This window comes from Sebastes umbrosus, chromosome 3 (assembly GCF_015220745.1).
Source record: "Sebastes umbrosus isolate fSebUmb1 chromosome 3, fSebUmb1.pri, whole genome shotgun sequence".
Lineage (NCBI taxonomy): Eukaryota > Metazoa > Chordata > Actinopteri > Perciformes > Sebastidae > Sebastes > Sebastes umbrosus.
Genome location: NC_051271.1, coordinates 30,860,317 through 30,887,941, shown reverse-complemented (window position 1 = coordinate 30,887,941; position 27,625 = coordinate 30,860,317). Strand labels below are relative to the sequence as shown.

Sequence of the window (27,625 nt, the reverse complement as noted above, 5' to 3'; positions counted from 1 at the left end):
TGATCTTTGAAGTTACTGACTGAGACGGAAACATTAAAAAGGAGAAAGTCAATGCTTTGTTTTTTTTAAGATCTTTATTTCTTGTGCAGGTGGTTCAACAGGTAATAGATACGATTGGTGTCATGTAAACATCAGTTGATTACATATAACATGATCAAATGAGAATGGGTTTTCTGGTGATATGGGGCTTTTTGAACATGTATAGTAAATCAGGACAAAGGGGAGGGGGGAGGAGGGAGCGGGGAGAGAAAAAAAATAGAGAAGATGTCCAATATGAAATCTGGCTCGTGATTTTATAGTTAAGGCTACCCTAAAGTTTGTCTGACCTAAAACATTCTGACATTACTGAGTTTGAGGAAAACTAATCTAAACATGTCTGGGCACAAGAAAGGTGCAAATAATATAAACGGTGACTTTAGAAAATGTTTAACAGCTAAATATTGTTTTTTTTTGGGGTACAAACAGCAGCACTGACTGGATGCAGACTGAGTATAGAAATCTCTTTCTACATATCTAGTCAGTGCTGCTCTGAACAGCAGTCACAGGCAACAGGACGACAGTCGCTGATAATAGTTACAGATCCATAGATTTACAGGATGTCTCTGCTTTAAGTTGTGCCGACTCATCGTGGAGACCCGAGGCTTTGCTGGCAGGTTAGTGTGGTAATTAGAAGCACCTATGTTCGTGTACAAAACCTTGCATAAGAAGGGATCGGTCATTCAGTGCAGTACAAAACAGTGTAGCTTAAAAAAATAATAATAATAATAAAAGGAACAGCAAATCACACATCAGCAGAGCCACCAAAACAACTCCCCCTAGTTGATATCAAGTCCTGATTATTGTGTGTCAAGAAAAGGTGCTCTGAAACAAGACGATAGATCGGTACGCTATTGGAAGTTGGAGAAAATCTATATTTTGAAGTGATATTGAAGAACTATAGCGTAACAGGCTTTGAAGTTATTCTCTGTTAAAGTGGCAGGGTTGTGCCCTGGAAGGTAATTCTGATATCTGGTTGTTGTTTGACGTCCCTCACTCTGCAGATTTGGTTCCGTTGAAGTCGCCTTGGGAGTCGGCCTCCTCCTCCGAGGCGTCCTCGACCACCCTTCGGCCTCCGCCCGTGCGCCGGGCTGTGCTGCCAAAGGAGGGCTCGTTTCCGCGCCTAAAAACGCCACAGAGATCGACACGAGACAGAGACACAAACACAGGAGCATACGCCCGCAGTGAGAGGAGTGGTTATGTGATATTATGTTTCCGAGCCGGTTAAGGTTTGTTTGAAAACCACTCGGGTGTTTTGATGAAATACAGAATGGACAGGTTGTGCTTCGGTTACAGGTTAAGCACGCTGGTTATCTTTGTAACTCATTTGACTCCTGGCTCCAGGAAAATGAGTTCGGTTTATGGCAATTAAACCAAGCTCTGAGAAAAATATGGCCACCAGTTAGAAATTGGTGAAATGGAAAGTTGACTTGCGACCCAATATTTGAGTTTTTCTAAAGGAAATCGTGGCAGCTGATGAGCCATATGTCTCTCAGTTAGGCTCAATGAAAGAAATGATAGCGTTAAGAATGAAAAGTTATGGTAAGTTCATAAGAAATGGTGATGGGGTAACTTTTAGGCGCAGAGGTACCTGCTGTGTTACTCCTTGGGATCAGGGTTGCCTCTGGAATAGAGATGGACACCATTGTTTTGCTTGTGCTCAGTAAGCCCACCAAACTAAATTCTACTCAAATTTGAATGCTTTAAATGTGTGTTTGCAACCCTCTGAAGACGACTGTAGTGACAACGTGCTCTTTAGCACTCAAATGTAGGTGACCTGAGAACAGTTAACACTTTGAGTTGATTTATTTTGTGTGAGAAGATGTATAATATGCATGTTTTACTCATGCACAGACATTGGGTTACTGCAGTATCTGTGTCCTGTTGTAAAGGAATAAAAAGGTGAATGAGACAAGTGAAAATAACAAACAGAACCAACAACACTCCGGCCTAGCCAAGAAGAAAGGAAGACAGACAGACAGACTCTTTGTTCTACCTGAGTTTGCTCTTGAGAGTGTTGACCTCGCGGCTCATGGCGTCGCTGGCCTCAGTGGCCTCATCCAGCTCCCGCTGCAGCTTCCTGCGGGCAGCTGTAGCACGCTGAGACTCTTCCTCCGACTCCTCCAGCTGCCGCTTCAGCTGCTTCATGCGGGTATTCGCCTTTTCCGCCTGGTGAGCGAACAGAGGAAATATACAAACTCGGGCTGTCAATCGATTAAAATATTGAATCTTGATTAATCGCATGATTGTCCATAGTTAATCACGATTAATCGCAAATTAATCACACATTTTGTATCTGTTCAAAATGTACCTTAAAGGGAGATTTGTCAAGTATCAAATACTCTTATCAACACGGGAGTGGACAAATATGCTGCTTTATGCAAATGTATGTATGTATTTATTATTGGAAATCAATTAACAACACAAAACACTGAGGTCAAGGGACCCCTTTGAAAATGACCATGCCAGTTTTTCCTCATCAAAATTTAGCGTAAGTTCGGAGAGTTATTTAGCCTTCTTCTCGACAAGCTAGTATGACATGGTTGGTCCCAGTGGATTCTTTAGGGTTTCTAGCTTCATATGATGCCAGTATCTTCACTCTAGCTTTAAAACTGAGCCTGCTACAACCTAAAAAACGCAATTTGTGTTAATGAGTTAAAGAAATTAGTAGCGTTAAAACGAATTTGCGTTAACTTTGACAGCCCTGATACAAACTTAGTACTCTTTCGATAGGCCGTCCCAACTAACCAGAGAGTGGGTGCATTAAGTGATTGTACCTGGTCTTTGTACTGCTCTCCCTGTTTCCTTTCGTCTTCCACCTGCATCACCAGGTCCTTGAGCTTCTTGTCCTTCTGGCGCAAACCCTTTGCAGATGCCTGCTTCTCCCTGAGAGAGGACAAAAGCATTCAGAGAGGAACACGAGTATAACTGATGTAACCGTAGAAAACTTCCTCAGGTGAAAAAAATAGATGAAACCAAAACTATATTAATGGAACAGGAAAGCACTGTTTGTTTAAAGTGAACCCTGAAGTTTCATGTGTGTTCAGGACACGATAATATTTTTGCTACAGTCATTATTGGAAGATGCAAATCGTTTGACTCTGTCTCTGCCCCCGACCTGTTCTCCTGCTCCAGCTGCTCCTCCAGCTGTGCCACTTTAGCCTCCAAGGCCGAGATGGAGGACTTGAACTTGGACTTGACTTGGTTCTCCATCTCCTGGAGCTTGGCCTTCAGCTCCTTGTTCTGGCGCTCCATCTGCTGCCGAGCGCTCTCGTTCTTCTGGGAGGTGCTGCGCTCTGTCTGCAGCTCGTTATTCAGCTGATCCACCTGTGGCGGGAAAAGCGTGAAAAGAGAGGGATGAGGCCTCTGCTCTTCTCTTTTTCCAAAACCCCTTTTATGACTCAAGTAGCTGCTACTGTCAGGTTACCTGCTGTGTGCTCTTCCTCAGCCTGTCATTGATGATCTCCATGTTGCTCTGCTCTTCCTCCAGCTCCTCCTCTAGCTGGGAGATCTTAGCTTCCAGACGACGTTTCTCGTCCGCCAAGGCTGACCTGCACACGAGGAGCACAGCAGTAAAACAGATGTAACCATCGCTTTGTCTTCTGCGTATATTTCAGTGACAAAAGTAGTGAAATCTCCACCCACTTCCCGGAGGAGTTACTGGCCAGCTCATCAGACAGCTCGTCTCTCTCGGCCTCCGCCTGCTTCCGTCCCCTCTCGGCTGCAGCCATTTCCTAAAACATATTAGGGGTTTATACTTTATTTCAAGCCTCGGCTCTCATACAATTTGCTTGCCTTGTTTGGAAACGGATGTGTTACCTCCTGTAGCTGCATGAGCTCAGCCTCCAGACCCTTGGCCTTCTTCTCGCTCTCCTTTGCGGTAGTCAACACCTCCTCTCTGGCAGCGTGGGCGTCTTCCAACTCCCTCTGGTAGTCCTTCATCTGGGCCTGGTGGGAGGAAGAGAGACAGTAATAAGGAGAGCATCAGAATGGTATTTGTTTACTAGGTATATTTTCAGTACAGTACCAGCCAGAGCTTTGACCTGATTGTGGATGCAGTGCTCCATGTCAAAAATCACATTTATGAGTTTCCAGCACATGAGTGCACCACTCAAAGTCATACTGTCAGTATCAGGCACCAGTAGAAAATAAGGAAATATCAATGATGCCAGAGTTTCCAAGTTGTGACATTTCATGGTTGCGACAATATCAGAGAACGTCTCAAATGTTGTTGTCCCCCTCAGTAAATAAATAAATGAAATAATCTTAATTTTTCATCTTTAATGATATCAGTTTGCTATAGTTACACAATATTTCCTACCAGAGCATTTAAACACCTGTTTAGTCGGAAGATGGTACTTTAGATCAGTGGTTCCCAATTAGATTTGCTCATGTATAACTAATCAAAAATAAAACTATTTAAAAAGATTTGTTTTTGCTACTTAGTAGTCCACATTCTGTTTAAACTCTGTATTTCTGCAAAGTTGCAGGTAAAGATCAGGCTAATATTATTAGTATTATACTATTTGTAGAATTAGATTCCAGTGATGACTGCGTAGGATTGTTTCCGACTCGTGTGATCCAAACATTTCCGATAATCCAGAGCGTTGCCAAGTCCAAAAGCCAAATTTATTGAAAAAAGATAAATTCACAACATGTTTTTAATCTAACGACATATTCAGCTTCAATCCGTATTTGTTACTGTTTGGTAAAAATGTTCAACCTTTTCGCTGCGGTCAAAAAACTGTTTGCTTTCCCACTTGCTGCACACAAAGGGAGGAACGCACTGACGAGTATATTCTTTAAGAAAGTTGATTTAATTAAAAGAGAGTAACTCATTTAATACACTGAATCACTTTATTAAAATTGAGTATTTTGTTCGAGGATTTGTAATTTTTTTCAGCGTGATGACATCAGCAAATATGGGGGTGGTGGTGGCCTCAGCTTTTCTTAGATACAAATAGGGGGGTCTTCGAGGAATACGTTTGTAACCACTGCTTTACAAGTACTTGAAGGTACAAATGGATCACATACTTACCAAAAGAAGGATATGATAAAAGCAAAGGTGTGCATCTAAAGTCAAATACAATAAAATCTCAAATTAAAATGCTGCATTTCATTCGTCCCTTCACTCTCACCTGGAGCTTGCGGAGCTGTTTGATGGCCTCATCCCGTCCCTTACTGGCCGTCTCGATCTGTCCCTCCAGATCTTTCATGTCTGTCTCCAACTTCTTCTTGGCTGCTGTCGCCAGGGCCCTCTGCTTACGTTCGTCCTCCAACTCTGTCTCCAACTCACGGACCTGCAGTCGGTACGCATCATTGCTTAGATTACTGATGCGGCCGGTGGGACATTCTCTGATGGTGGATCAGATCACATAACTTTCATTTGGAGGACAAGGTATTTTACGCCGCTTTACCTGCTTGACGAGCTGTCTCTTCTTCTCCTCTCCCATCTCATCTCGTCCCTGGAGGTCCCTATCGAACTGGGCCTTCAGGGCCTGCATGTTGACCTCCAGACGCAGCTTGGCGTCCTCAGCCGCCTGCAGCTCGTCCTCTAGCTCCTCTAGCTGGGTCTTCATCTCCTCCACCTGGGCATCCAGGCCTCGTTTGGACTTCTCCAGCTCGTGGACCTGCCATCAATAGACATATAGAGCTAAATTAACTACTATATTTTGGTGTAAATAGCATGAAGAGGGGGCTTTGAAGCTTCGTGAGAGATATTCGAAGGTATTCGAAGCTTCAGAATAGCGCCGCTGCCACACTACCTTACACACAAGCACACACATAACAAACCCGTCTGAGAATAACTAATAATAATTAATGTATTATGTATTAATATGAATAATTTTGTGAGATTATTCCTTATTTCATGGGTTATTTTGGGATTCATATATCACTATTATATACTTATATACAGTATATGTATATGTATATACATATACAGTATATATATTATAAAAAACGAAGCATTCAAATACTGATTTGGAGGTCGATTACCATGGCAACAGTCAAAGCTTCGAAGCATACGGGTGAGCCTACATAAAGAAATGAGACAAACCACAGACTCTCAGCCTCTACTGGTCAGTCCAGTCGTAACGGTCTCACATGTGACACATTCAGTCATGTTTTTAATGAAATGATGTTCCAGCACATACACTTTTTCCCACATCATCCTTGGAGCTGATCAGGTCCTCCATCTCCATCTTCAGGGCCTTGTTGGCTCTCTCCAGCTCCTCTCTTGAACCCTGGGCCTCGTCCAGAGCTCTGCCCAGTGACAGAGCCTTGGTGTCCTTCTCTCTGGCCTCGGCTTCAGCGCGGTCTCTCTCATCTGCATATTTACTGGAGATACTCTTCTCCTCGGCCAGCATCTGGAGACAAAGGAAGATGGAAAACCAAGGATAACGTTTTAGGGTGTAATCAGGGCCGGATTAAGGCATAGGCCATATAGGCGGTCGCCTAGGGCGCCACCTTCTGGGAGAAATACACTTTTCACCCCTATAACTCTCTTTCTGACACTTTTTCATCTGCCCGGCCGCACTTATTAATAAAAGTGTAAATTGTAGTGAAATTGACTAAATACTTTTAAGCCAACAATATCAGGGACCGTTTATTTATGTTATAATAAATATATTATTTACATTCTTAATTTTTGTCTTAAAACCACTGTGATGTCTGATGTGTGTTGCGGTTTACAGGGCTAGGGTTAGGGGTGGTTGAACCCTTACCCTAACCCTAGAGGCTCCAAATCCGAATTTCGCCAAGCACCAAAAGGGCTAGAGCCGGCCCTGGGTGTAATGCTAAAGTAATGTAACTCGTAGTGCCGCGGATTACTTTTTAGGTAATAGTAATTATAGTAATTTTAAGGTTGTAATGTGTAGTATTGTTATGGCAGTTTATCTCTTGGTGTTACCAGTTTTGTGATTTAACTGACCTGGTCAAACTTCTTCTGCTTCTTCTCCAGGTTGGACACATTCTGTCTCTGGTTGTCCAAGTCCATCAGCGTGTCCTCGAGCTCCTGCTGCAGGCGGTTTTTGGTCTTCTCCAGCTTGTCATAGGCAGAGGCCTTCTCCTCAAACTGGGTGTTCGCTGCCTCCAAATCTCTCTGCAGACGTTTCTTACCTTCTTCCAGCAGCTCGACGTTTCCCGTCATTTCGTCCAGCTTCTTTTTCGAATCAGACAACTGTGGACAGAAGAAGACTTTGAGGCACTGATTATGAACAACAGACCATAAATCTGCATTTTGTTCTGAGATTTGTTCATCTTCCAATGTCTATACTAACTTCTTAAGACCTCCCACTTGCATCTCACCTAGGGATGCACTGACAACGATACCGGATAGAATATCGGGCCGATACTGATTCAAATAGCTGGATCGGGTATCGGTGACAATGAGGCCGATCTATCCAATTCAATTCTATGTTTATATACTATATACATTATACTTTATACATTATTTGTTATATTTTGTTTTCAAAATTAGGAAAGCAGTGTTTAAGTCAAGCCTGATGTTGCCTTACACATAAAAGAACTTCACTTACACACAGTGATGCATTGGCATCGTATCGGTACTCGGTATCGGCCGATCGATACTCAAAGCCCAGGTATTGCTATTGATATCGGGACTGGAAAAAGTCAGATCGTGCCCTAATCTCACCTATTATAAAACGTCACTGAAATCTCTCTGTCTTACTTATTTTTGTCCATGATATTGTCTTTGTGATGTCACCTCTAAATTAAAAATCTAAAAGTTAGTGACCCCTAGTTTGATCTCTGACCTGGATGTTGAGGGTGGACACGTGTCTCTCCACGTTCCTCTTGGCCTCCATCTCCTCTTCAAGCTGCTCCTGCAAGTTATTCTTGTCGTCTTCCGCTTGCCGCAGCTTTGTAGAGAACTGCAGTTTCTGACGCGTCTCCTCAGCCAGCTGTTCCTGTGGCAGCACACCAGGTGAAAAGTCAATGCTTTCATTCTGACCTATTGTCAGCAAGCATTAGGTAGTACAGTATATCTAATTGTCACATTAAAGCTAACGTAGACCGTTTTAAGATTATAACATAGGCCGTCCCGGCTCTAAATATTCTGCTAAAAGTCCAGTTACCTGTGAGTCTTGGAGTTGGGAGGTAAGGCCGGAAACATCTTTACTCAGTTTGATGTTCTTGCCTTCTGCTTCATTCAGTAGGTTTGTAACACTCTCCAGTTCAACCTGCATGAAGACAAATATGAGGTATTTTTTTTGGTAGCTTTTAAAAATGCATATATAAATATATATAAAACATGCATAGATCTAAGTACTGAACGTCACTTACAGTGATCTTGGAGCAGCGCTCTCCCAGCTCGGCCTTCTGCTTCTCGCTGTCGGTGAAGCGTGACTGCAGATCTGTCACCTGACCTTCCAACTTCTTCCTCTTGTGCTCCCCGTCTTGTTTGGCCTGGTTGAGTGAGCGCACCTCCACGGTTAATTCTGATGTCTCTTTCTCCAGAGCTTGTTTAGCCTTCTCCAGGTTTGACTTCACCTGAACAGAAGAGAGAAAATACGAGATCAATATCCTGTGTGTTGTATATAATGAAAAAGAAAAAGGATTGTCTTTCAGAAACATCATCAACTTGAACACCAGAGTGTTCATGACACTGTACGAAATGATGCGGGCCTACTCGTTTGGACTGCTCCAGCTGCTCTGTGAGCTCCTCCACAGCCTGGGTGTGTTTCTGTCTCATCTCCTGTGTCACGCACTCGTGGGTGCGGTTCTCGTCATCGATGGCTTTCTTCAGCAAGTTCACCTCCTGCTCTCGTTTGGCCCTGGATGGATGGATCACGCACATGTTTGTTTATTTTACAAATATGACAAAGATATCACTTATGTCTATTGTACACAAGCGTTCTAAGAAGAAGGCAATATGTATGTTTCTTCTATGTAATATTCATTTTCTCTAAAATGAATTGTATCTTACCCATACATTCTTAATATGTAATACCTTTATATTATTATATTTGTTTGTGTCAGTATTGTATGGCCAACCTTAGTTCCTGCTGTGTGGCAGTAGTGTCCAAGGTGTCCTCTAGCTCAGACTTGAGGGCCTCCAGCTCCTCCCCGAGGTCCCGTTTGAACTTCTCTGCTTTGTTCCTAGCAGCCCGCTCAGAGTCGAGGTCCTCCTGCAGGTCGGAGATGTGTCCCTCCAGCTCTCTGATCTTCTTCAGAGCGTTGTTCTTCTGACCCGTCTCATCTTCTAACCTGAGGAGGAAGAAGAATGCACCATGCAGGATACTTGTTAGCATGATAGAAATTACAGAAATAGCGTCCAAGAAGTCAAAACTTGACGTGGTACACAGGAGATGCTACTCTGCCACAGATGTAATTGAGTCACTGGACTTTGTAGATTCAGGCGTATTGAAGATTAAAGCTGTAAATGGGTTCTAATGTTGTCACTTTTCAGGACTTTACCTGGCCAAGGCGTTCTGTAACTCCTCCTCCTTCTTTGCAAGCTGGGCTTTGAGGTCAGCGATCTGGGCCTGCAGGTCAGCTATCTGCTCTTGCATGTCATTCGACTCTGCATCCAACTTACGCTTAGCCTTATCCAGCTCCTGTCGACCCTTCTCTTCCTTTTTCAAACGGACTATGAGTACAGCAGAGAGATAACAATTAGCATAAATGTTTGTTTTCCAAACTATGAGTATAGCTCCAATTGTGACACCAGTATTGTTTTTTTTGGGTGTTCATGCATAACAGATGTTACCCTCTAGTTCAGAGATCATGGACTCATGTTTATTTTTGAGCTTGGTGAGGTTCTTTGACTTCTCCTCTTCCTCTGCCAGGTTGGAACTGAAGTCTGCAATCCTCTCCTCCATCAGCTTTCTCTCCTACAAAACACCAAGTAGGTAATCCATTTGCTGAAATCCACTTTTCTCCTTTTGATTCAGTAAATCTCTTAATAAATGACTAACCAATATAAGGGTCTCTGATAAATGCTGTTTGTCCGTACTTACCTTCTGCAGCTTGTTGTTATGGTCCTCCATCACCAAGATGTCGTCCTCCAGCTTTTTGACCTTCCCCTCAGAGGTAACCTTCTCCAGCTGCAACTTTTGACGGGCATCTTCCTCCTCCTCTAAATGTTCTTCCAATTCCTACAAGAAGAATACTGCAGCTTCAGCTTCTGGCGCTATTTCCTCGCATTACCAGAGCATACATAGCTGAGCATGACGGCTAAAAGAAACAACAAGTTATGAACAAGGAACGGATTTGTAGACCTGCATCTGCTGTTGCATCTTCTTCTTATCCACTAACAGCGCCTGAGCACGTTCTTCCTCCTCATCCAATCTCGCCTCCATCTCATGGAGGATCTCCTCCAACTCCTGCTTCTTAGACGCCAGACGAACCCTCATCTCCTCAGCCTCGGCGTACAGCTCTGTCTCTGCTTGAAGCTGCTCCTGCAGTGCGTTCCTCTCCTCCAAAACCTGGAACAGACAGACCAGATAATATAGGACTCATCTTCGTTGTCAGTAGATTCCTTAACAGGAGCTTATTATTATTGGCTTGGTTTCAGTCATGTATTAAATAAAACACTGAAAAGGGATGTGGAATTGTTACTTTGACACAGTTTAAATGGCCGTGACCTTGAGTGAAAGCAAGAGAACGGTTAGAAATGTGTTTGTGTCATTGTTGCAGATTTCATCCTTTACCGATGTGTGTTTCAGGCTGATCTCCTTCAGCTCAGCGTCAAACTTTGAAGCAACTTCTTTGGCTCTCTGCAGCTCTTCGTCCTTCATACCCATCTCCTCCTCCTGTCGGGTCACTTGCAGGAGAGGCTTGACCTGTGGTTCAGGAGGATGGGCATCGTCACATTTTTAAATCAGGGTAAACGCCATGTAAGGCCAAGTTTGTAATTTACAGAAGAACATGAAGAATTCATTCTACCGCTACATTTAAATATTAGAAAAGCCTCAAAGACAGGGTTGTACTGGGAATTTGTTGCATTACTCTGCAGAATTATTAGCTGACCTTTGTGAAGAGCCTCCACCACTGCCAGTTCCTTAGTTTGAGGTAGGCAGCACAGTTTCTCTGGATCACCTTCATGGCTGTGAGTTGCGCTTGCCTCTTGGCAAATGCCCTTTAAAAATACAGTGACAGTACAGTGAAACCAATATGTATAATATAAAGCAAAGTGTTTCTTATCTATAGTGTTAACAACAGCAAAAACACTCTGAAACCATTTCTCTACTGTTTAAATAAAAAGGGCCAATATACATATATGCAAAAAATGAATGAAAACTGAAGAATATTAGTTTATGACAGATTCACAAGAGTTCACGCCAGAGGGGCGAATTATTCCATATTCTTTCCTGAGAATTAAAAGTAAAATGAAAAGTATTTGAGATTAAAAATGCTGTTGCTGTGTAGCAACTTATTATTTAGCTATTTTCATTCTTAAAAAGTCACCAGAATGCAGGAAACAAAGTCTCTGAAACTCAAATTTTTCTGGGGGATGGACCCTCAGACCCCTCGATTTGATTTCATAATCCTTCCTAGTTTCAAGGTTGGCAACTATGGAAATACTGTCTAAAAGATGAGATATTATTAGACATACTGAACTTGTGACCAGCACAACACAGATAGCACAATTTATTAAAGGGTGAAGTGTGTGAGGGGAGGCTTATGTATTCATACTTTCTGGCTAGGAAGCCTCTAGTCTGGGCCTGGAAAGCGATGATGACCACAGTGATCTTCAGATCTCTCTCCTCCTCCAGCTGGGCCAGCACTCCCGTGCGGAAGAAGATCTTACTCTGTCCGATCCTGTACAGGTTGGGGTCCAAGTCCAGGTGCTTGATCTACGCAGAGAGGAGATTGGTGAGAAAAAGGAGGCTCACGCAGGGTATGAAAACTTCTGAATGAACAAAAACTTCAATGGAACTTGTGTGTTTACCATGAGGCAGCAGGCTTGTTTGCCATCCATGAAACCTTTGGGGATAGCGCTAGCAGCCAGGATCTCATAACTATGAGACAGGAAAGAGACACAGAGATGCTGAGTATGGCAAGAAACATTTCTAGAAATATTAATATAGTTAGTAAGTCTCCTCAGATCCCACTCACCGCTGGCGGAACTCCTGGAAGACGATTCTGTTTGGAAATCCTTGTCGGCAGATTCTGATCCCCTCCAAGACACCGTTACACCTCAGCTGCTCCAGGACCAGGTACGCATCCAGCTTCCCGGCCTGAGGAGAACAGGATGTTAGTCTTATTACATTGGGTTTTATGATGGAAATACACACATATCACTCAATACTGAATGGTTACTGTATTATGTGGATATTTGTTTTCATGTTATATAATTCATGTAACGGTTTCAGGAATAGACACTACAAAAGAAACGCAACTATCAGTTTGATTGTGTCATAGGGCAACAGAAGAAAGTGCAGGATTTTTTTTTTATTTCTTTCAAAACATACATCCATATTTGAACTGGTTTTCTTCAGGATTACAGGGAGCCAGAAAGTACACCCTGGACAGATCACCAGTCTAATACAGAGGCAGTTGACAGCGGCCCTCTTAAACAATATAACTGGGCAAACAAGTTATTTTATCACCTAAGACAATGATTCTCAAAGTGGGGTCTGGGGACCCCCAGGGGTCTGTGGTACTCTGCCAAGATTTTCCGCAAAATAATTTGCTATAAATTATAATATTGTGCTGTATCATTAAAGAGTACATATCTACAGATGGGGAAAGAATTTGCGGCAATAAAACAAGCATATTGTGTCCATTACTACCACCCACGTTAGCTTTGGGCCACATCGTAAAGTGACACTAAGCCCGAACTTGCTAAATTGAGAAAATCTGACGACAATTATATGGAGTTTGGCTGTACTGAGAACAGCAACGGGACACCAAAATGCGTCATGTGTCTTCAGGTGCTAGCGAACGAAGCCATGAAGCCGGCCAAGCTAAAGTGACATCTGATAACAAAGCACTCGGAATATCATGGCAAAATAAAGTGGTGTTAACATGATTCAAATTTAAATGTGTTTCTGTTTATCACTATCAAACAAGTATGAAGTATTTAGTTTAAAAACTTTTAGAACACAAATAGCATATGCTTAATCTGTGTTATGATTATGAGGGGGTCCTTGAAGTCCCTGGCCCCAAAAAGGTTTGAGAACCCCTGACCTAAGATACGCACTGTGTTAAATAGACTGCATTCTTTGCCATAAGTTACTACAGTAGTGTTAATGACACTTCATTTTTCTTTACCCTCTTCTCGTGGTTGGGGATGATGCATCTGACGAAGTTGGGCTGCGTGTTGTGCAGTGTGGTCATAAGTTTGGCCAGAGACTCCTTGTAGAGCTGTCCGACCGTGCGGAACATTCCCTTCTTGGTCTTTGACCCACTCGGCATGGAGCTGTCTGACATCTTGGCTAATGTGTCAAGACCCACCACTCTGTCCGCTGAAATAGACAACACATCGTTGCGTTAATGGAAAAACAGTGTGTTCACTCAACTTGAAATGGTTCAAGTGTGCTCGATCTCCCTACGTGTACAATTTCCGTGCAAATGTTTCAAATGAATCTGATGGCACATTGTTTTGTTTGTGGGAAAATGTGACAGTCCAGATGGAAATCGGTGCAGTGTTTGTCTTGCCTCTAGTCCGTTCATTTCCATGTCAGATCTGTAGCAGGGTGGTGGTTTGCATTGCTGTATACCACTGTGTGACTAGAGTCAGACATTTTCAAATCATAAAGATGGAGGCTTTAACTCCAAAATGATATGTACACATCATTTGAACACCGACTGTAATGTTTACTTGCTATAGCTGTTACCACTGGGACACCATCTACAATACCACAATAACCTGCTCTGTCTCTCTCTCTCTCTCTCTCTCTCTCTCTCTCTCTATGGGTGTATGTGTGTGATTGCCTGTAGGTGTGCTGGGGTCAGGGCAGAGCTATCAGCTGCATCTCATCACCGTAATCAAGCCTCTTCATATACCCTGTTCCGCCATCTCCACGCTGCCAGATGGTAAACTCAGCAGCCAGTTAGTGTTTACTACGTCCTAGCCCCCGCTTACTAGTTTTGCTACTCTGCTAGGCTACTAGTTCTTGTTGTTTGTCCCCCGTGACTCATCCTGGTCTTCGTTTCCCTCACAGTCCTGCCATTCCTGACTCCAGGCCCTGCTCCGCTCCCGATCCCAAGCTCACTCGGTCCCCCTATATAATTCTGGACCAGCTCCCACGGACTCTCTGCTCAAACCTCGGCTCTCTGCTACAAGCCCCATTATTTCTTGCTATCTTAAAAAAACCCATTTAACCTGTACCTGACTCTTTTCTGCTTCTGCATCTGGGTCCATTAGTTTAGTAGCCACTTAACAAAAGCAGTGTATTTCACCATTACGTACAACTGGAGTGTTAATTATCCAAAATTCAAACTTTACAGAAATTACAGAAATCTGTAATTTATCAATCTATTCCAGCAGAGCCAGACATCTCACCATCTTTCCACAGGTCTTGCACAAACTGGCTGGAGGAGCTGTTGAGCAGTGACGTGACGTTGTCATTTAGAGGGTCCATGTTCTTTGTCAACCAGGCTGTGGCGTTATAGTCCACCTACAAACAAAACAACATCAATGTTAGTCGAGCTTCATTGAATTTTTTTTTTTACAACATGTCAGCAATCATCACAGCAATATTGTCTTCAGTCATGTTGCCCAAATTATAAGTCAATATGAGAGTATACAGGGGACACTATATCACGTGTTTCTCATGTTATACACATCGCCACATACTCACCTTTCCAGCATAATGTAAAAGAGAAAACTCTGTCTTGTCTTTGAGCTGTTTAGGTTTGGCGAATTTCACATGGTTCCCTTGTGTGTTCATGAGTTTCTCCACAAAGGAGACATCTGTGGCTTTGGGGAACCAGCACTCTTCATCCAGCAGGGCCAGAACACCTGGAGGGTTGTTCTGCAGATAATGTAGTAATTACTAAGTTTGACGAAAATTAAAAAATTAAGACACATCCTACTAAATCACAAAATATCTGTGCTAGGTAGGAGAACGTACTTGGCTTGACCTATGAATGAAGTGCATTTAAAATGACATTGTTCTTTTATTGTGTCAAGGCCACTCACCGGCCTCTCGATGAGCTCAATGCAGGGCTGCAGGTCGAGGCCGAAGTCGATGAAGTTCCACTCGATGCCCTCCCTCTGGTACTCCTCCTGCTCCAGGATGAACATGGTGTGGTTGAAGAGCTGCTGCAGCTTCTCATTGGTGTAGTTGATGCACAGCTGCTCAAAGGAGTTGTCCTGCAACAAGCCCAAAAAAAAGAAAGAACTGAAGATACACATGAACATGGTTATGTGTCTTTTGTGTTTAATAAGCTACACAACAGATTATTGATTTCTGACTCATCAACGTGTCCGTACCTCAAAGATCTCAAAGCCGGCGATGTCGAGGATTCCCAGGAAGGAGGCTCCCTGGCGTTTGGTCTTGTCCAGGGCCTTGTTGACACGGGCCAGGAGCCAGCGGAACAGTCGCTCAAACACAGCTTTAGCCAGGGCTTCAATAGCAAAGTCAGCCTAATAAATGCACACACAGATAACAGGGTTGGGATGTGTTCATTAAATGCAGTAATTGTTTTATTGCTCTTATGGTTTCACACGATGCACTCCCTGTAGTACCTGCTCTTTGGTCTGTGCCTTCTGCACCACCTCTCTGCCCACTTTGATTCGAGGGGTGAGGATGGCTCGGGTAAAGTCTGTCACATTGATGCCCTGCAGGTGACACACCTTCTGGGCCGCTAGAGAGAGAAGAAATATGTAGGTACACTTAACACAAGAATGCCTTTTAGTACGTGTATATTTTGTTCCACACTGCTGTATATAAAAATGAGTTGAAGTGAATTTTATAATGTAGTTTGTAGTAACAAGTTTCTAATAGTGAGAAGTTGTGACGTCTAACCGGTGTTGTCTGGCATAGTGGCCTGCTCCTGGTTCCTCTCTTTCTTGAACTCAATATTTCCCAGCTGCATGACTGTGGAGCACACCTTCAGGATATCTGAAACATGAGGACATGACAGTTAGCACCATAGAGAAACAGCAGTGCCACCTCCAAGCAGCCTATTGTGCTCTAGCCAAGTAGAGTTAAGATCAGAGTTATCGCTGATACCGGTTCTGTCCTCGTCGGTGAGTCCCATGATCTTCATGGCCTCCATGGTCTCTTCATACATCTCATCGTCCGTCTGGCCGGGGAGCTGAACGTGACCGGCACTCAGGAAGCGGTAATTGCTGAAGGGCTCCAGAAGAAGCTCCTCTGAAAATGTAACACACAACGTGAAACAGTTTGTGAACAACTTTCTGTGATTTTGACAGTTATGATGTACAACATATGGTCAATTAACTTGCAGTAACTTCAGCAGGATATAATATTAAGCAGTATGTTCTAACTCACCCCGCAGTTTTTCCTGGACACCAGCAATCATGTAGTAGAAGATGTGAAAAGCTCTTTCTGTCTTTGCTTGTCTGATACAGCGAGACTTCTCCAGCAGGTCTGAGAGTTTCAGCTGTTAAAGAATACATATGCGCACAGAGGAGGGTTCAGCAAATAAACCTGTGTTCAGCCTCCATGTGAAGATCTGAGTTCAATGCCATTTTATGTCTAATTAGCTTACCTCTCTGTGACTTCTATTATGTGAATAAGATAAAAAAGACACATGAATAAGAGTAATAATCTACAGGTGTCACATGAAATTGGCAGCACTGGCAGCGTACATTTTACATGCACATGTGGTATGTAATACAACTTTGAATTACATTTAACACACGGGATCCTAGATAGTGAAGGATTGTAAAAGTCAAGTAAAGATTCATTAACTACAACTACAGAAAATGTTTAGAAACAAAAGAAAATCACATCTTGGATTAGAAGTGATACTGAAATACTGATAATACATACAGTATGAGATATCCTTCTTCTTTAAGGCCTTTGAATTTCCCTGACAAATGTGCCTTTTTGTTGTCCTAACCAGTGCTCGAAAAGGGCTGGTACTCACCCATGCAGTACCGGCACATATTCTCAATACAATGTTCACGTCCTTTTTGTAAAATAATTAGTGAACTGTTCATCATAACTTTTTTTTGTGAACAAATATAATTAATGAAACATTATTTAAAGGTTTTCTAAATCTGCTCTTTTAGGGCAAACATTTAGAAGAATTAAATGTTCATACGAAGGCTGTAGTATGTGTAAAAAATAAAATAATCATTTAACTAGTAATAATAATGGTCCAAATTTATGTAAAATTGCATAGTTTTTAATAAAAACCTTCAAATTTTCTTGGGGGATGACCCCCAAACCCAATATCACCTGGTATCTTTTATTCACTGTTGAAATTCAGAATTTGTCTCTTTATCCTGATACATAATATGTAGGAGCATCCTGACTGGGACACTGCTCCTAAAAGCTGAATGATACCCGACTATAGGCTACAAATAACACAGAAAAGAACATTAACTATTAACACTAAACACACCACCTCAACACTATAATGTTCCAGTGTGAATCTTATAGGAGTATTATAGGCCTGCTATAGAAGATGCATAGCCCACGTATAATAATAGCAATAAAACCACAACTGATTATAACTGACACAGTATAACATGCCTAAAATATGAATGAATGAATGAAAGACTTTATTTCGAACATATAATAAATAAAAACAGATACAAAATAATAACAAACAAAACAAGAGTTATAGTGTCCGAAAAGGAGTAGGTAGAAGAAAAACTTATATTACCCTACCCCTTTCTCACTTCTCCTCTATTAACTCATATATCATAGAATGATAATATAATATAATATAAAAAAAATTATTTAAAAATACTGGCTGATACACACGCCAACACGTGAATAACAGAGTACAGCCAATTTTTTTTCCACTTCAAGCACTGGTCCCAACAAAAGCTGTTTTCCCAGAGCGAGAAAAACCCACACAGACAGGATACAAGTCTCAATGTTGGCTCCAACAATGTAGCCGGTCACATCAAAGTTGATGCGGATGAATTTACCCTGTGAGAGAGATCAGGAAACAAGATGTTACAGGGTGGAATGCTGTGAATATCAAAACCTGCCCTTAAGAATCACATCACATCACAGAAACAAAAACTACTTCTACTTCTGAAAATGGCAAACTCACAAATCGGGAGGAGTTGTCATTTTTGATGGTCTTGGCATTTCCGAAAGCCTCCAGGATGGGGTTGGCCTGCAAGAGCTGCTTCTCCAGCTCCCCCTAGTGACAACAGTGGTATAAAGAAACATCACAATTACACACTGACTGGTTGCTGGAGGTGGGGTGCAGTGGGTGGTGACCGGTGGGGATGAAGTGGTTCAGGGTGGATATGGGTTGGGAAATCAGAGTATTATCACTGATGTGTGAACGACAAGATGAAGAGTTAATTGGCTGGATTAACCCCTTAGTGATCAATATAATTCCTAAATCTATAAGTAGCTGTAATATGACAATATTATTCCTTACTAATCTTCCTTGACTTTCTTCAGTATATTACGTAATACAGACACGTGGCCTAAAGACCTCTCCATCAGTTTTGAGAGAAAGTGTTAGAAATGAGGAGAAGCTGCTGTTGCTGGTGTGGAAACAGAGAGTGAGATGGAAGAGTGAGGTTATGTTGGGTTAGACGAAGCAACTGAGTAATTACAAAACCTTTGATGAATCCTGTCAAAGTATTTGCATTCATTGTGACGGAAAATTAAAATGATTCTGATTCACAAACGGCCTTCTGGAGATGCGATTTGCTTCCAGCGTGACTTCAGAGCCTGCGGACTGGTGGCGGTCGGTAAATGAGGCGGACACCCCGTCACTCTGCATCGAGCTAATCCACCTGATCAAAGGGTTCTGTGTCAGTCTAGCATCAAGATCAGGTGCTGTAGCTCCTACCTTAAATACTCCTGCTTAAAAACACCCCTCTCAGCTACCCTGTAAAAGAGCTAAAGCCACAAAGAGGAGAGAGGCACCACTTGTGTTGTGTGATAAAAACTGGTATCGATGAGACAAAGATTAATGATGGACATGTTCAGACATTTTCTAACTTCACTGAGCTTTACTTTGAGTTCTTACTCGGGATGGTGAAGTAAAAAAAACAAGGCAGTTCTTTCTCAAAAAAGTCTATTAAAGTAATTAAAAGTCAATCTTTATTTTTAAATGTTTAAGGTAAAACAGGAAAGATACAGACCAGCTGAAGAGGTGCAGTTCAGAGTTGGCAGAGAAGAGAGGAAGTTCTTGTTCATTTAAGTCACTGGGGGAAAGAAAGCAGAGAAAAGAGAAATAGAGCACAGCAAAATGGCAAGAAAGCGAAAGAGAGCTGATGGGAAGGATTGTTCTTTGGACACTGTTTAAATAATACGCTCAAGCAGATAGCTAATGAGCAGCTGGCTGAGTCAAAATAATGGAAAGTCAGAGCAGAGAAAAAAGACCCAATGCTATTTCTGTTCAGGCGAGGTCCGTGGGAGCCTCGAAGTCCTACGGAGGACAGCATACAGCGTTTCCCCTGGGGAAGAAACCCTGAGGTTTGAGTGGGGTCAATAGCAAAGGGAAGCATCGCTTTGACCCACAAATGAATCCTTCCGATACCTACACCAACGCCAGAGCAACACTACAAACCATCTCGTCAGGAGCCTCCGACGCCATCTTATCGTGACTGAAGTGCTGTTCAAAAACAGCCAACGGCGCACCGCAGGGCAAATGGCAAGTGAGAGGACGAGGAGGAGGGGAGGGAACGGAGAGGAAGGGTGGGCAAGTCGGTGTTGAATAGATCAGGACAGGACATTGGGCATGCTCACACTGTGCTCGTTGATCTGTGAGACCCTGTCACTGCCAGGGAGGCTCCAATCTCATCTCCGCCGGCAGTGAAAGGGTGTTCATAAGAGGATGGACGACACAAAACTCAACATGATAAACCAGTTCAGGAGTATGAAACACTACACGTCCTTCAGTGAACATTCGGCGGGTTTGAAAAGTGACTGCGAGTCAGTACTATGATGATGGTCATGCAGTCTAAGTCAGCTGTTGTTGGGTAAGATACAGACATGACGAATGTTAGGGTAAACACCTTCTAACTCAGTAAGACAGTAAGATCTGGGATCTTGACCCTTGGTGTAAGAAAAATCATTACAAACAGAAAACAGAATTTTTTTGGTAACTCAGTGACACTTCCCTCATGCACTTTTCTAACCTAAGGAAGGAACACACACCAACACTACACACAAAAACACACGCCAGGCATTCCCCTTTACTCACGTAGGCAAACTGGTTTCCTGATTGTTGCTATTTGGAGGAAATGGCGACATACAGGATTAAACTGGGCAGTTTCCTACATATGTTGAAGAGTGAGGGAACTGGCTGGCAGATCCTGACTTTTTATTACAACATGATCTCTTCACGCAGATACTTACAACACTGCTGTCCTTCTTGCCTTTATGTGAGGAGGCCACAACAGCCAGATACTGGATGACCTTCTTGGTGTTCTCCGTCTTCCCAGCACCAGACTCTCCACTAGAGAGGAAAAAGCGAGAAGGGGATTAAAAGATGCAGAGGGGAGAGGAGATAGTGAAAGGGAATGAGAGAGACCAAGAAGATAAGCTGCACTGACATGTACTCTGTTCACAGTCCAATAACCCAGTTTAATTGAATGGAAATGTCTGTCCTATGTCTGACTCAAAGCATAATGTTATTGTTCAGTCTGCCTGCTACACACTGATGCCCAGATCCTTTTTCTTATACCAACTATCACGTTCATAATCCATACCTATTTAGTGGGATCTTTTAAAATGTATTTTAAAATTAACCCTCTCCACTTAAAAGGAATAGTTCGAAACAAGGGGAAAAACAGCAAGCCTGGCTGTATTTTTAAAGAGGATTTTTCTTGGTATTTCTGATTTGATAGCAAACAGTGTGGAGATAGACAGGAAACGTGATGAGGGAGAGGGTGACATATAACAAACATACATGTTATTCCTATGGTTTAAGACAGTCCAAAAAATATTAGTTAATATGAACAACTCTGTCCCAAATCCAAAAACTAGAGTGCTAAAACTCAAACTTGTGATGTCATCGGGTATAAAATCTGGAGCTGCTCCACAGACAATGAACGGGAGACTGATTTTATGGACCGACAGAATGTTTGTTTTCTTTTTTATACCAAAATTAGCTTTAATCTCTTCTAGTGTTGCCAGTTGTAAAACAGAAAATGTTCCCATATAGTCAAAACATTCCCCTGGCTGCGCTCAGTGTCACCTACATCTCTCCCTATTCATTGTCTATGGAGCAGCTCCACACTTTTACTGTATGACATCACAAGTTTGAGTTTTAATGCTCTAGTTTTTTAATTTAGGAGAGAGATGTTCATGTTTACTAATATTTTTTCGACTGTCTTAGACCATAGGAATAACATGTATGAATTTTGAAAATGGGCGTAGTCCCCCTTTAACCATTAGGCTAGAGCCAGGCTAGGTTTCCAGTCTTCATGCTAAGCTAAGCTAACAGGCTGCTCTTCTCATCTAACTCTCTGCAAGCAAGCGAATAAGTGTATCTCACAAAGAGGTGATTCATTCCTTGAAATAAATGGCTGCCCGTAAGCAGCACAAAACTAATGGCCTGACACTTCAAGGCAACAAAATCTGTGTGTGTATAGCTGAAGAAACCTCTTATGACATTTACTAAATTATTAGGAGCTATATGATAGATACCCTCAAACTAGTTGAAAACCTAAAAGTTATAGATGCTATCAGTGCTATCATTTTATAACTCAAACCTTTTCAAACAGAAGCAAGAAAGAACACATTCTTTCCAGAAAATGATCCCGGATGCTTAGAAAGACAAAGTTGAATGATACCAGAGCCACCAGCCAGCAGTCCAACACACAGACACATCCTCAGACATGGGTCCATAAAAGGCATGGGATGCTCCCTATGTTAGGGCTTGGCAGCCCTCAGAGGAATCTAACTACTCTGTCCTGTTCAGCTTTGGTAAGGACATACGACATCCAGGCTCCTACTGTAGGCAGCTGTTAGCGCAGAATAAATTGTGATGGATGTTTTTCTTCCATATGGTCTATCAAACTGTCTCTTCCTGCACGTCCTGCTTACCATCAGTACAGCTTTCACTGACGATCATAAGATTATTTGACTGGTTTGAATGGATTACATCATATTTCACCAGAGGTACCATATTGCTAATATTCAGATATGTTATTGTGTTTTATTATGATTTTGCGAACATTTGGCTTTCAACATTGAATATTTTAAGACTTTAAGAAAAAAATGAAGGAAAAAAAACCAACAACAGAAAAACGAAAATCTTTTTTTGGTTTAACTGTCTTATTTGCTTCCGTCGCCGCCGCTTTCTCTCTCTCTCTTGCTTCACCACTCACTTTCCACCTATGCTCCAAATGACCAAGGCTACTCTTACAACAACTGGCTCTTCAGAGAGGGCCATTCGCGTTTTCGCATCGGCCACCATAGCTCTCCTATACACTTGGCACATGGGAGGGGCTTCAGTTGGCTGCAACCTCACCGCTAGATGCCGCCAGATCCTACACACTGCTCTTTTAAAGGGTTACACACACGGTTGAGAACAACAGTTGTAGACAACACAAAGAGGTATCCTCTCAGTCATCTGTGGAAAGGAAATCCTTACAGTGTCACTAAATTAAGGGGAGCCCCTTCATTCATACATGTGATGCATTCAAGCCCTCAGAAGGGTCAGAAAAGGCTGTGAATCTGCACTCTTCAGCAACATCCTGCCACTTTGAGGCCACTATGTCTATTCCGTCAGTCCAGTCCTTCACACACACACACACATACGTAACGAATTAGACCAAGGAAACTGCTGACCCTGCTGAGATGAAATGTCAACATCTCAAGAATGGATTTAGCAGCAGGCTCCCAGCTATTTCCCATGACAAATTCTTGCTACTGTGTGGAGGAATTTGAGGAATATAATCACTGCTAGAATTACCACAATACACACTGTCGAATACCCTGTAAAAGAACAGCTCTGTGACGTACCGTATGCAACATGTTCACATTTTTGCTGACAGTCTTAAGGAGGTATTACTTAAATTTTGAAGTACAGCTTCTCGGAAGTCTTATCGGATAATTTATTCTGTAGGAGGAAGTTGTTATAAAAGTTTGTAAGTGTATTGTTTCGTCCTAATTTCCCGCTGGTAATGTACCATGGTGACAGGACATTGTAACAGCGTGGCGCCAGCTTGACCACCATGCATTTCTGATTGTCTTGATCTGGTTTGATGTGAAAAAGTGTTGAATTAATATACAGAAGCAAGTCATCCTTAAAAGCGAAGTTAAAACAGGAAATCCCCAAAACTATAGTTACACAAGTCTCCCATGAATACGTACTAACAGATACTTATAAACGTCATGCTATAAAGGGGCAAGGCCTACATGATGTATTGCTGTAAAAACAATACCAAAGAAGAACATACAGTGCAATTAAACACGTGTAAACACACATGCAGAAGGAGAATGTCATACATGACATTCCTCGTATCGCACCAGAAACATTTCTCCCATATATGGCTCCTGCTGAGGCTGAGACCAGCTGTAGCTCAAACTGAAATCTTAAAGTGACTCTGTGGATCTGACTTATGTTCCACAGAAAAGGCAGAGTTTGTATTTCAGCTCTATCGTATCACTTTCAGTTTATCGCTTTAAACCTTTTTCAAATAGTGTTTGTGTTTCTCACATTAGCATCCAACATCTTCATGTTCACTAGAACTGTAAATAATTATCTTCCCGCACACAGACAGGGATAACTGCCAAACTTTTCCAAAGTTTCCCCTCTGATAAAGAAAGCGTGATAGTTGAGGAAATGGTCTGATGAGATGAAAGAATTTGCAGCATCCTGGCATCTGTAAATTTAGAGTGGAAAGAGCCTTGAGGGAGAAGAGCCCCTCCTTTCATATCTTTTACTGGGACCACTGGATGCTGAGCAGCAATGGTGCTACTGTTCACTCAAAACTAATATGGGAAATACTGCAATCTGTATGCTAACCTGTTCAGCTCCTTGATACTAATCAGTCAATTCAAATGACTGTAGTTGACTCAAGAACACATTACACTGTAGGTCCATTTAGGGTGCATCATCTCTACTTGTTTGATTCAGTGCATAAAAGCCCTCCCTCTCCAAAGTTAACAGTCTGATGATGTAAGCATGCAGTACCTTTTTCGTGGAAGTGGACAGATATTAACATAAAACACAAGCGATTGTGATGTACAGTATGTGAGAGTGGAAAGTTGTAAAGAGCAACCTAAGTGGCAACAGTTCCTAGAAAAAGTAGTAGGGAATCCACAAAATTTGAGTCACAACTCATGACCTGGGCACAAATACAGCATTTATACAAAATGCAAAGCCTATTAGGCCACTAAAATGGGAAAGGAAACACAAATGAATTGGTTAGTTAACTTCGTTTTCTATGAATTTAAGTAAAGTTCAGGCCAGTCCAAAGATTAAGCTGTTTGTCCCTGGATGTCCGATGGATGTCAAAGTTCTCAATAATTGGTTTGAAATAAATAAACAAACAAAATGGAGCCCAAACATTTGCAGAGCTAATCTGGTTCTCCCATCAGTACGGAGGGCATACTTCCTGACTGACGGTCTGAGAAGAGAACAAGGCCACAGCCCTCTGGGACGCATTAAGTTTGGCTCCACTTGAATACAACACAGTTCACTGCAACATTATCTAAAAAACAAAAAAATTATATAATGAATGATTTCTTGCTGGTTGATGTGCTGAGAGACCAGATAGGCATCTCAATTGTTTAACTGTGTGTTTACACAAGCATTATGTAACTGTTCTTCAACACATACACACAGACAAACATGCAGCCTTTCTTCTAGCATTAATGTGACGTCTAGGAAAACGGTTAAGAAAAAGCCGACAAAGGTGAGATGGAGGTGACAGATTTGTACTTACGTGCAGAGAATGGACTGGTCCTCACGATCTGTAGAGACAAAGAAAGTGTATAGTGTTAGACACGTTTTATGACAACTCATTCACAAATATGTAGTGAGTGACCAGATCACTTATAAAGGCATAAAAATCATGTGGTAAACCAAAGGAATCTACAATAACCAAAGTACAAATATGTAATTTTCTATTACAAGCACGTGGACTTTATTTTCTTCTTCCCTTATGTTTGGCCACTACTGAACATACCACATGTGAAACCACAAGCCTCTCTCCAGGAATAAAGATCAATCTAGCGTTAAACTTAAGACACCAGCTGGGATTCGGTTCAAGGCTTAGAGGAGGCTGTGTGATTTGCAACGGCTACCCCGTGCCTAAAGAAACATGTAACTCCCACAAATACTTTGATTTTTAAGCATGAAAATCAACTCTGAATGTGCTGAGCAATGAGTCATTATACCGTCTCCAAAAATACTCTTGGGAGAATACAGTGAGTCCATGTAAGGCTATTTTGTAACTGTATCCTTCGATACAAAGCACTCCTGGGGGAGTACAGGCAGTACAGCTGAGAGAAAAGATAACTTTGCTGTCAGTTTGCGACATGAAACTTCTTCGTAAATGACGCCTGAAAGCTTTACTGCAAACGTGATCTGATGTGGGGAAAAAGACACAACGCAGAGCATTCGCCAACAACTCCTCATCTACATAGAGCGAAGAGCATCAGTCATGTGCGGCGTCATTGTTTTCGTAATGTGATTTATCACTGCGTGTTACAGTGCGCAGCCGGCCCTGAATTGTAAACTAGCACGGGTGCTGTTTCTCCGCCTGGACTCAAGTTTGGCTGATGGTCCACTGGTTCCATTCCTTACATACACACAAAATGCAGTCTGTTCCCTCTCTGCGCTTCCTAATTAAGGCAGATGGAGAGAGAGAGAGAGAGAGAGAGAGAGAGAGAGAGAGAGGGGTGGCCAGAGTCGTGAGCTTTTGTAAAACCTCCAAAAACAACACTCAGTCTTGTGCCAGAGTCTCCGAGAGAAGAGACACTGCAAAATATGAAAAATATTTCTGTGACACTGATTAGGTCAGTATGTAAAAATCAAATCAAACCAAGTCTGATTACATGGGAGTGTCAATGTCTTTACACCTGTCTGGCAAACACAAATACACTGGGAACACAGAGGAGCAGCACATCAGTCATCTGCTGCAGTGAAACATTTCAGGGGATAGCAAACTCCCTGCGGGAAATTCACTTTTTTTTTTAATCTCCTGGACATCAAAGACCGAGGCACAATTTCGGAAGAATGGGATCTCAGCCAAGACTGCAGGAAGAACATCTCAAAGCTTAGGCGAGTTATCTGGATTTGCTGTAGTTATGCGCCACTTCCACTCTAACATGTGAATTGTTCCTTCTACAGCACTCAGTGTAGACATCCTGCATCATTAGTCACTACTTCATGGGAAATCCCACTAATACATCAACAATAACAACTCCCTGCCAGCCACAGTGTTATACAATAAAGGCTCAAAAGGGGTTCATAGATGTGCAGATTTAGTTTTTAGACTTTTGTGCAAAGGCTTATTGAAGAATTTATACTAAGGCGTCCTGAACAAATCTACCTTTAAGGTACATTTTGAACAGACAAAAAATGTGTGATTAATTTGCGATTTATCCAAATTAACTATGGACAATCAAGCGATTGACAGCCATTAACTATTTGAATCGATTGACATCTCTAATTAAAACTTATTTGAATGAATTCCTTCTTCAAAACCTGGCAAAATATTGACAGTAACTAAGCATATCAGGGTCCTCAGACAGTCCCTTCTGATTGTGCCTATGTCTGTATTAAAAACAACAGGTGATTTATTTTTAAGTCAGGTATCCCAGGCTTTGAAACAACTTGTCTAAAGAGGTTAAAATCTCAGGCATATTTTAAGTCACATCTTAAGATCCACATTTTATGGGCTTTTTTATTAAGTGTTTATTACCTCCCATTTGTAGTTTGCTGTTATCTTTTCTTTTGCATTTATTAACTGATAATACTGTCATTGTTTTTCTGCTTTTGGCGTTTTCCTACTTTGTCGTAAAAAGCAGTCTAAAGCCATGTTTTAAATGTTAAAACTGAATGGGTGGTCCACGATCTAAAATATCAATTGTCATTTCATACATCACGAGCCCAAGCAAACGTCTGATTTGTTTAGTCTGAAATAAACGCAGCAAATCAAAACGCACTCTTCATGTGCACGTAGTGTTTCTGGGTGGTAACAAGCATGTGATTCTCCCATAATCTGAAAATGGTCTCCATGTTGCAGCTGTATGGGTTCTTCTGCAGGGATGAGCTGAAGAAGTGTAGTCCAAACACACTCACAAACACCCTTCAATCCTCTCCCTTCTTGTTTACTTGTTACGCCGTGTTTACTCACATAGCTAAATACGTAAATTTCCTGTGTACCGGCCGGGTGGAACTTAAAATCCTCCAATGTACACATATTAGTGACAGTTGCATTCTCAAAGTAAGAGAAAACATTAAGCATTAATCCACATTATCAAAGACCCCAAACAGATTTAGGATATTTATAATGCCAATGCCAAAATAATTCAGCAAA

The 27,625-nt window shown here is 42.0% G+C and overlaps 1 protein-coding gene across 3 annotated transcripts in view; it reads right to left on the bottom strand.

Moving 5' to 3' along the window:
• Positions 1-55: 55 nt before the first annotated feature.
• Positions 56-27,625, bottom strand: part of myh11a (myosin, heavy chain 11a, smooth muscle) — a 35,592-nt gene continuing 8,022 nt past the window's right edge. The window contains exons 4-43 of one of the 3 annotated variants that reach the window (XM_037763413.1): positions 25,025-25,052; positions 20,484-20,583; positions 20,329-20,355; positions 18,211-18,303; positions 18,020-18,083; positions 16,467-16,565; positions 16,185-16,328; positions 15,978-16,073; positions 15,698-15,816; positions 15,443-15,595; positions 15,149-15,322; positions 14,808-14,981; positions 14,510-14,624; positions 13,276-13,469; positions 12,118-12,239; positions 11,951-12,020; positions 11,695-11,855; positions 11,029-11,137; positions 10,710-10,841; positions 10,278-10,484; positions 10,017-10,154; positions 9,767-9,890; positions 9,475-9,646; positions 9,052-9,264; positions 8,687-8,831; positions 8,341-8,547; positions 8,133-8,237; positions 7,812-7,964; positions 6,968-7,216; positions 6,192-6,404; positions 5,454-5,666; positions 5,175-5,336; positions 3,856-3,984; positions 3,682-3,770; positions 3,464-3,587; positions 3,155-3,363; positions 2,814-2,922; positions 2,033-2,205; positions 1,628-1,660; positions 1,023-1,159 (exon numbers count right to left, since the gene is read on the bottom strand). In XM_037763413.1, the coding sequence (XP_037619341.1) occupies positions 1,636-1,660; positions 2,033-2,205; positions 2,814-2,922; positions 3,155-3,363; positions 3,464-3,587; positions 3,682-3,770; positions 3,856-3,984; positions 5,175-5,336; positions 5,454-5,666; positions 6,192-6,404; positions 6,968-7,216; positions 7,812-7,964; positions 8,133-8,237; positions 8,341-8,547; positions 8,687-8,831; positions 9,052-9,264; positions 9,475-9,646; positions 9,767-9,890; positions 10,017-10,154; positions 10,278-10,484; positions 10,710-10,841; positions 11,029-11,137; positions 11,695-11,855; positions 11,951-12,020; positions 12,118-12,239; positions 13,276-13,469; positions 14,510-14,624; positions 14,808-14,981; positions 15,149-15,322; positions 15,443-15,595; positions 15,698-15,816; positions 15,978-16,073; positions 16,185-16,328; positions 16,467-16,565; positions 18,020-18,083; positions 18,211-18,303; positions 20,329-20,355; positions 20,484-20,583; positions 25,025-25,052 (5,333 nt within the window). In that variant the 3' untranslated portion in view covers positions 1,023-1,159; positions 1,628-1,635. Of the gene's footprint in view, positions 1,160-1,627; positions 1,661-2,032; positions 2,206-2,813; positions 2,923-3,154; positions 3,364-3,463; positions 3,588-3,681; positions 3,771-3,855; positions 3,985-5,174; positions 5,337-5,453; positions 5,667-6,191; positions 6,405-6,967; positions 7,217-7,811; positions 7,965-8,132; positions 8,238-8,340; positions 8,548-8,686; positions 8,832-9,051; positions 9,265-9,474; positions 9,647-9,766; positions 9,891-10,016; positions 10,155-10,277; positions 10,485-10,709; positions 10,842-11,028; positions 11,138-11,694; positions 11,856-11,950; positions 12,021-12,117; positions 12,240-13,275; positions 13,470-14,509; positions 14,625-14,807; positions 14,982-15,148; positions 15,323-15,442; positions 15,596-15,697; positions 15,817-15,977; positions 16,074-16,184; positions 16,329-16,466; positions 16,566-18,019; positions 18,084-18,210; positions 18,304-20,328; positions 20,356-20,483; positions 20,584-25,024; positions 25,053-27,625 lie in introns of all 3 variants that reach the window. The other 2 variants (XM_037763411.1, XM_037763412.1) reach the window with 2 other exon arrangements.